The sequence below is a fragment of the Ascaphus truei genome, chromosome 4 (assembly GCF_040206685.1).
Source record: "Ascaphus truei isolate aAscTru1 chromosome 4, aAscTru1.hap1, whole genome shotgun sequence".
Taxonomy (NCBI): domain Eukaryota; kingdom Metazoa; phylum Chordata; class Amphibia; order Anura; family Ascaphidae; genus Ascaphus; species Ascaphus truei.
This window is the reverse complement of record NC_134486.1, coordinates 401,901,427-401,910,910: the sequence shown is the minus strand read 5'-3', so window position 1 is coordinate 401,910,910 and position 9,484 is coordinate 401,901,427. Positions and strand designations below refer to the sequence as shown.

Sequence of the window (9,484 nt, the reverse complement as noted above, 5' to 3'; positions counted from 1 at the left end):
ATAAACCCCGTATAAAGAAATACAGAGTTTCCGGCCTTAGTATGGGACTCACGACTCCACAACGTGACAGAGGTATCACAATGTATTGCTTTATTTTGTTGAGGGATAGGGTCATTTGTCGAGAGGAGGCGTTTGTTGGTGAAGGGCATTTGATGCAGATGGTAACCCTTTGGTGAGTGAGGGAGTGTAGTGGTGGCATTTGAGGGGGCTATTGTTGAGTAGGCTGGACATATCTGGGCTCGTTCAGTAGTGGAAGTAGAGGGCCATTCCCAACCTAGATAGTTCCTGGACCACTGTCCTGGCTATCCCGCCTTCGGCAACCTTGAGGAAAAGTATGAAAACATATACATATGTAGCATCCCCAAACTCAACAAATTCATATTCCTTTCTATGAAAACACTGGGTTTTTTCCTAACTTGTGTTTATTATTTTATGCAGTTAATGGGGAGAGTACAGAAAGAAAAATTATGACGGAGGGGGGGGGGGGGGGGGGTAGAAAGTACATATAAGCTTTTAGTTACATCACAATAGACCTGGCAATGTGTACATACAATTAAAATAAAAAACTGGATTTCAAGGTTCCTAGTGAAGGAGAGCAGGCCGGTGAACAGGGGAAGGAAACTTGGCATGAGACTTTTGATTGGAATACTTTTATACCTCATAGGGGGATCCAATTCATCATAATGGTTGGGCTCCCAGCTCATATTGTCAGAAAGAAATTGTCCGCCTCCCTCGAACCCATCCATGTCAGCCAAGGGTCCAAGGTTTTTCGGAAACAGTGAATTCTGTAATTTAAGAAACTAGTCAGTTTATTCACGCTCATTATAAACCATATTTTTTGAGGGTTATTTGGGCTAGGGTTGTGCGTGGGCGGTTTCCACATTACTGAGATACAGCACCTGGTGGCTGACAGTATGTTTGTGGCTAGTTTTTCTGGGTGATGCCCTCAAACTGCTTATTAAGCAGTACTGCCCATGGGGCCAGGGAAAACCTGGTTCAAAGAAAGGTGTTAATCAGGCTTTGCATCCATCTTTATCTGTGGGCAGGTCCTCCACCAGGTATGGAACATTATGCTGGGTTGTCCACACCCTCTGAAACACAATGGAAATGCTGTGGAGTAAATTTGATGTAATATGGTTTGGGTAGAGGTATCCCTTGAGTCCAGACGCAAAGTGCATTTTTCTTGCCTTCAAATACTTTCCTGGCAAACTAATCTGCCTATTTGAACAAGCTGCTTACCCCTATTACACGCAGCACTTATCTTAGATCTGACTCTAAAACACTGCTCAAAGTCCAAAGGTACAACAAGGAATCTGGTCGCTCCTTCTCTTACCATGCACCTTAGGACTGGAACAACCAACCAGAGACTCTCAAAACCACCTCCAGTATAAGTAATTTCAAGACTTCAGCTGTCTCTCATTTTCATATTGTCTGTAACTGTTACATACGCCCATAACCATATTATCTCTAACTGTCCTGAAATGTCTGTAAATTGAATGTAGAACCTCTGTTCATTTAATGTAACCATGTATTTTCACCATAACTCTGTGCCCAGGACATAACACATTGAGAGTTACCGCTCATTTTCTAGTATTTCCTGGTAAAACATTTTATAAATTAATGTACCATCTATAAAAAACCTTGCAACCATTTTCTTTTATGAGTATATTGATTGATCCCTTAGCCACTGCCATGATTTCCTCCCATTCCTCCTCATCCAGTGTCTCCCCAATATCACATTACCACTCAAATAAAATTTGTCATCTGGTTTGGTGAGAATAAAATTCTGGTAGAAGACTGACCAGTGCTTAATGGAGATTGACATATCACCTCATGATGAATGTTTGTGTAGAAGGAACAAGTATTAAGGGATTGGATAAAATGTCTAATTTGGCTATAACAAATGTGTTCAGAATAAGGGACCTCATGTCTAACCCTGAACTCCTCCATACTGTAGGTCTAAGTACCCCCAACTGGAGGAAATGTCCGGCTCGCGTCAGCTCTTTCTTTTTCTACCACTGGAAGTTAAGGTCTTCCATACCTGGAGAACTGGTGAATACTGAAGAGGGGTAGCATAGGAGAAGACCTAGAGGTGAGGCTGTACTTTCATTTGAGGAAATCCCACAATTTAAGAGAGTGAAGCAGTAATTGGTTAAAAATAGTATTATCATGTGACCTGCATTTCTCTGGAAGCCAAAGAAGAACTTACAGTTGGATAGGGGCAATATCTTCCCTTTCTATATCCACCCAACACTCTGGAGCCCTTGTCTATGTGTCAGAGGACCAGTTGGTTCACTTGGACTGCTCTACAGTAGGAAATAAAACAGGGGATGGCAAAACCTCCTGCATTAGTGGGGCGAACCAGAATTCTACAATGTACAGATGCAGCCACCAGTATTAGAACACTTACCTGGGAAATTCTGGGGCAGTCTCACAGTAAATGCCTCAACATTTCTGTGAGATTCTTAATGGCCCATCGGATTAACACATCAGGGGTCCCTGCAGTACTATTCAGTTTGAATGAGACTGCAGGGACCCCCTGCAGTGTTAATGCGAATAACACCCTGTGCATCTTATCTGTCCAAATGAAACAGGATGTTTTACGTTGGAACTCCTTTATATCTGCAGTCTTAACCAGGAAGGGGAGCATGCAGAGTATTTTAGGGAGGACATTCATTTTGACCACCTGTATTCTCCCTATCCAAGAGATTGCATACATCGTCAAGGATTCCATGCTTTTGGACATGATGGGTAGTTGGCCTTATGTAGCGAGCCCACTGAAGTAGTGAAGTTAACGCCGAGATATCTAAGCTAGGATTTCTGCCATTGGAAATCAAAGTTGTAGCTAAATAGCTTGACGACCTAGGTCCTGGTTAATCCTAGCGCCTCTGATTTGGAATGACTGATTTGAAGCTCTGACAGAACACCAGAATCTTAAAGTAGGTGGAAAACATTAGGGAGAGAAGTCAATTTGGTTGGTAAGCGTTAATATGTTGTCTGCAAAAAACACTCTTGTGGGTATGGGCTCCTATTCGGGCACCTGAAATGTGTTTTTCCACATTTGATCTTTCATAGCAGCTAGCGGTTCGATGTATAAGGCAAAAAGTAGAGGGGAGAGCGGACATCGCTGTTTAGTCCTACCACGAATGGAGATGATCTCGGACCTGAAACCTGAATTAATTAACTCTGCTGTGAGGGAGCTATAGCGGCTTTTAATAGTGGTTAAGAATCTGCCCGATATCCTGAACATCCCTAGGATCTGAAAAAGAAAGCACCAGTCCACTTTGTCAAAGGCTTTTGCTGCGTCTAGGGCAAGGACCACTGTGGGTTTTTTGGTAATGTTAGCCTTGTAGATCAGGTTCATTAATCGTCTGGTATTGTCAGACACCTACTGTCCCGGCAAGCTTTATTCTAAAGCTTGCCGGGTGCATAGCGGGCTAACCGCGGGGCTTCTCTCCGTTTAAAACGGAGTTTCCCACGCGGTGGCCACTTCAATAGATAAGCGCTAAAGGCGCTACTATTGAAAGCGCCCGAGGCGCGGGAAAACCGGCCGAAAATAGCCGCGCGCCGCCCGCAGCTGTTTTTAAACTGCGGCGGCAGCCGCATTAGTTTTAAACCGGCCGCCACTGTATGTGCGTGGACCAGGCCGGGTATGAATTTATTTAGTCTGTTAGCCTTGATTTTGGCAGACATCTTTGCCTTCCTTCGGTATCAGGACTATATTGACCTTTAACATTTCTTTTGGGATGGGGGTTTCCTTAAGGATACTGTTGCAGAGGTTTGTGATATGTGAGAGTAACATGGCTGAGAATGTTTTGTAGAAGAGGTAGGAGTAACTGTTTGTGCAAAGGGTTTTATTTGGTTTTAGAGCCTTCATGACGTCTACCATCTCTTCCACCGTGACCATATCATTCAACTCGCTCAAGGCTGTTTTATTTAATTTGAGAAATTTGATTGTGCTCAACATGGAGACCGTGGGCTCACTGGTTGGATTATTCCGAGCAGTACTGGTGCCATCATAGATAGCACTATAGTAACTAAGGAACTCTTTTAATATTAATTCTGGATTTGAGGTTAAGTTTCCTGACTGTTGTTTAATGGTGTGGATGTTCCTATTTTGGATTTTGTTGTTCACTTTATTGACTATCATGCTGTCTGGTTTATTCCCTTTCTCGTAGAACTATTGATTGGTCCAGCTCAGCGCTTGTTCAGTGGGTCAATCATACAGAGAACAAACAACACACAGAACCCCAGCAAGACCTTTTTGAGAACCCCTGAGCCCCCCACAAAATACATATGTTGTGATGCCATCACTGCCCTCTAGGGGCTAGAATGGGGCAGTTGTGAGATGTTGCAGCTCTCAGTTAATCCTTCTGGAAATGGCTGTTCAGCTGGTAGTTAATGAAACTAATTAGCCTGTTCTGAATAGTCAGTAAGTGCTTTAAAAGGATGGAAGCTGCAAGAGGAGCTCCCCAGCTAATGGAAGCTGGTTAAAAGAAGTGTGAGAGACACTGATGAGAGAGCTGTGCTGAAGCAGTGACGGCTGGTTACAGAGCAACCACAGGAGTTTCTCTGAGTTCCCGTGGGGCTGAATCCCAAAGAGAGGGAAAGACGATAGACTGTGCTGAATCAGTGATGTCTGCGCCAACACCCGGACTTACAGATAAGCCAAACTCTTACTTGATGTATACAGAGACTTTATATGCTCAGCAATAATAATCTGTTTGGGGTGGAATGAGCTTAGCTATACACCCAGGTTAGTAAGAGTTGGAGCTGAATGTGTAGTTAGCTTTCCTAATGGAAATAGGATTTTATTTTATTATTTGTTTTTTCTTAAAGGGACAGTGGGCCCATTTATTTAATCCCTGTAAATAAACCCCTGGTTAGAAGATAGTGTTTCCAGCCTTATTTGGGACTAAAAGAGACTGCAACGCTGTGTAGGAATCACAATGTATATAAGTGTCAAAAAGGAGAGCTATTGAGAGTGGCAAATGTATACAACAAGCGACAGAGAAGCCCAATGCTACATCCAATATGACAAAAATACACAGTAAAATACTTATATATTCTCTTGAAAAAGGGTAATTTAGTTTAACCGTTTGGCCAAAGCATTGTAAGCCTGTGAGCCACGACAAGGCAGACCCAGTTCACAGGTCCTAACACTACCAGATAAAATACTAATATACCTCTATTAGGATTACAATTCTCATTTACCTCTATAAGGAGGGAGAAAGACCAACATTGGATCTATATCCAGTAAAATGAAAGTGACCTGCTGACTTGGGAACTGGGGGGGGGCGAGCTTAAAACCTGGGAAGGAGGGGCCACTAACCTCCAACAGCTGAAACAGTTGACATTTATATACATATATATTTTGTGGGGGCTCGGGTTCCCAAAAAGAGCTTACTGGGGTTCTGTGTGTTGTTTGTTAACTTATATTCAGTTCACACAGGGAGAAGGATGGTAAACATGGAGCAAGTAACGGTGTATCCATAAAGAACCTGCTTGTTCTAACGAGCTATTGGTGTGTGTGCAATTCCGACGGGGAATTATCTATGTTTTGATTAAACGTGTCATTTTAGTGACTTGCAACCTGGGGGAGGGGAGCGTTGGGACCCCTTGATTCAGAGAAGGGAACAGGCACATGAAATATCGGTAACATCAACAACAAAACCAAGAACCCAGAACACACCATCGCCTCCAGGGGAGTCAAATCCCCTGAGCGCCATAGCCTCTCCTTTGCCTTGCAGTCAGCATCACTCATGTGGCCCCCGGAAGCCAAAACCCAGCTGGCCTTGCGACAATCAGGTCTGCAGTGGGGATATCTACAGGGAGAGTAAGTAGATTAGAATCACTTGCGGTAATCACATATAGCTGGATTCACGAGTCTGGATTAGTGGTGCGACGAGCAGCAAAGAGTTTCCAGGAGGAGCACGCAAAAGAGGTAGGCAGGCAAGCCAGGATCAAGGCGGGCAGAATCGTTAGACGAACCAGGGTCAAGGCAACAGCAGAGAAGGAGAAAAACTGGAAGGTATCAAATACTGTAGGTATCAAAAAAGTAGAAAGGAGGGTGCGTATCCCATAAAAAGATTATTTATTGGTCATGGAAAATCAGGGCAATGGAGAGCCCTACCAACGTTTCACGCTTCACAGAGCGCTTTCTCAAGGTATACATATCACAACTTTATTAACATATATATATATATAGGCACAGAATGACATAACCAGCCAATATTCACAGCTCACATGCAATCCACCCACTTTGATTGCTAATGGTCTTCTGATGTGTATACACCTAATCAGTATATTCAGACACAGAGATGACAGCGACTAACTCCACCCCCAACTACCAATCCGGAGACATGCATGGTCTAGCAACCCCCAGTAGTACGCGCTTGCGCAGTAACCAACTGAGGGAGAGTCCTCAATGTCAATGGAGGCCGTGGGGCATGGGGAGAGCGTGTCATCAAATGGCCCTGACTGTATACCTCACTGGGGCTCTAAGTGCACACGCAACTGCGCTCTGCAAGACACTAGTCCCTCCCCGCAGTGGGAGAAGACACAGTGAGCTCCGGACCATCGGCGGAGTGCGCTTGCGCAATACCAACCGTCGCGTCAGAGGCTCACAGAATACCCCAAGTGCGGGGTGGGAGAATGAAAAGCCAGAGCGCCGAATTATGCGCAGCACAGAGGGTGAACACATAGTGTGCTGTGAAATACAAACACATAACATTATTAAAATCAATAAACTTAAAATATATATAACAAAGAAAACATATTTGTAGAACCCCCCTGTCTTAATCTCTTCTAAATGATGTTAATCGACCAGAAGGGGTAAATAAAAACTGACATTTGACATATGTATAGTCAAACCAACATCCTGATTTGTTTAGGGAGCTGATGATGGTGAATAAATAGAGTGGATATAGAATGGCAAGCAAAGAACGTGAGATTGAGTGGAGAAACCTAATATAATGTGATGATAAGATGTTTTTTGTCTAGAAAGGTTCCACCATACATATATGCCCATGGTTGCTTTGCACATATATCCACTATATAACCTTAGCCAGTACATTCAGCTGTTGAAACATAACGAAGTATATAACAGATATACATATAATTGACAGAAAAAATACTCTATCGTAGCTTCCAAGATCATTTTGAAGCTTATTAAATAAACAAGTACAAAAAGATGTAAGAGCAACCAGTTAAAGGGAGGAGAGCAACATATTGAGGAAACATTTTGAAAGAATGACATCCTCAAAAAAGCGCCTTAATAGAAGGGCATCTTGTTAAAAAATAATAAAGAAAAGAAAAGAAAGAAGACTGAAAAGAGAAGGCATAACCAAGACAATAATATTTACCATGCAATCATAAATCAGATTGCATTAAGTTACATGATTACATAATAGACCAACTCAGAGCAAAAAATAAATAAAAAACAAAAAGGGGGAAAAAAAAGCAAAAAACTACCAAATCAAAAATAATTATAATTTCCGCTGTGGAAAACAAAACATTGGGCGAACCCATTCGAGCCCTTAAGGTTAGAATTATGGAACATGTGCGCCTAATTGAAAGAGGTGATCTTCTGCACCCTGTATCTAACCACTTCTCATGTTGTAGTCAGGGAGGCTTGTCAGGTTTTTCCTTTATGGGAATTGAACAAGTCTCTTGTTCCATCAGAGGTGGTGACAAATTGAATGCGCTGAATCGACGAGAACTCTTTTGGATATTTACTATCAAAACAAGGGTTCCTTCTGGCCTGAACACCGATTGGGATTTGGGTCCGTTTCTGGATAACTAGACCACCCTTTATCTTTTGGGTAGGTTTGTCGGAATATGGATCATGATCCCATAGTGAACACCCTTTAATATTGAGCCACCCATGGATTGTACTTATGCATTTGCACTGCACCTGTACATTAAAATTTTCAATATAATTCTTAACATAACTTGATGAATGGAATGTTTAACGCAATTTGAACATGTATCTCAATTGGCTCTTGATCATTATTTTTGATTTGATAGTTTTTTGCTTTTTTTTATTTATTTTTTTTGCCCCCCCTTTTTTTTTGTTTGCTCTGAGTTGGTCTATTATGTAATCATATAACTTAATGCAATCTGATTTATGATTGCATGGTAAATATTATTGTCTTGGTTATGCCTTCTCTTTTCAGTCTTCTTTCTTTTTTTTTATTTATTATTTTTTAACAAGATGCCCTTCTATTAAGGCGCTTTTTTGAGGATGTCATTCTTTCAAAATGTTTCCTCAATATGTTGCTCTCCTCCCTTTAACTGGTTGCTCTTACATCTTTTTGTACTTGTTTGTTTAATAAGCTTCAAAATGATCTTGGAAACTACGATAGAGTATTTTTTCCTGTCAATTATATGTATATGTTATATACTTTGTTTCAACAGCTGGATGTACTAGCTAAGGTTATATAGTGGATATATGTGCTAAGCAACCATGGGCATATATGTATGGGGGAACCTTTCTAGACAAATAACATCTTATCATCACATTATATTAGGTTTCTCCACTCAATCTCACGTTCTTTGCTTGCCATTCTATATCCACTCTATTTATTCACCATCATCAGCTCCCTAAACAAATCAGGATATTGGTTTGACTATACATATGTCAAGTGATAGTTTTTATTTACCCCTTCTGGTCGATTAACATCATTTAGAAGAGATTAAGACAGGGGGGGGTGGGGGGGTTCTACAAATATGTTTTCTTTGTTAATATATATTTTAAGTTTATTGATTTTAATAATGTTATGTGTTTGTATTTCACAGCACACTATGTGTTCACCCTCTGTGCTGCGCATAATTCTGCGCTCTGGCTTTTCAACCTCCCACCCCGCACTTGGGGTATTCTGTGAGCCTCTGATGCGATGGTTGGTATTGCGCAAGCGCACTCCGCCGATAGTCCGGAGCTCAGTGTGTCTGCTCCCACTGCGGGGAGGGACTAGTGTCTTGCAGAGCGCAGTTGCGCGTGCACTTAGAGCCCCAGTGAGGTATACAGTCAGGGCCTTTTGATGACGCGCTTTCCCCACGCCCCACGGCATCCATTGACATTGAGGACTCTCCCTCAGTTGGTTACTGCGCAAGCGCGTACTACTGGGGGTTGCTAGACCATGCATGTCTCCGGATTGGTAGTTGGGGGTGGAGTTAGTCGCTGTCATCTCTGTGTCTGAATATACTGATTAGGTGTATACACATCAGAAGACCATTAGCAATCAAAGTGGGTGGATTGCATGTGAGCTGTGAATATTGGCTGGTTATGTCATTCTGTGTCTATATATATGTTAATAAAGTTGTGATATGTATACCTTGAGAAAGCGCTCTGTGAAGCGTGAAACGTTGGTAGGGCTCTCCATTGCCCTGTTTTTCCATGACCAATAAATAATCTTTTATGGGATACGCACCCTCCTTTCTACTTTTTTGATACCTACAGTAGTGCTCTTCCAGTTTTTCTCCT

The 9,484-nt window shown here is 42.1% G+C and overlaps 1 protein-coding gene across 1 annotated transcript in view; it reads right to left on the bottom strand.

Moving 5' to 3' along the window:
• Positions 1–214: 214 nt before the first annotated feature.
• The window catches only part of LOC142493918 (serine/threonine-protein kinase PDIK1L-like), a 58,526-nt gene continuing 49,256 nt past the window's right edge, over positions 215–9,484 (bottom strand). Inside the window, exons 4-5 of the mRNA XM_075598655.1 lie at positions 658–785; positions 215–321 (exon numbers count right to left, since the gene is read on the bottom strand). Of these exons, the coding sequence (XP_075454770.1) occupies positions 303–321; positions 658–785 (147 nt within the window). The 3' untranslated portion in view covers positions 215–302. The remainder of the gene's footprint in view (positions 322–657; positions 786–9,484) is intronic.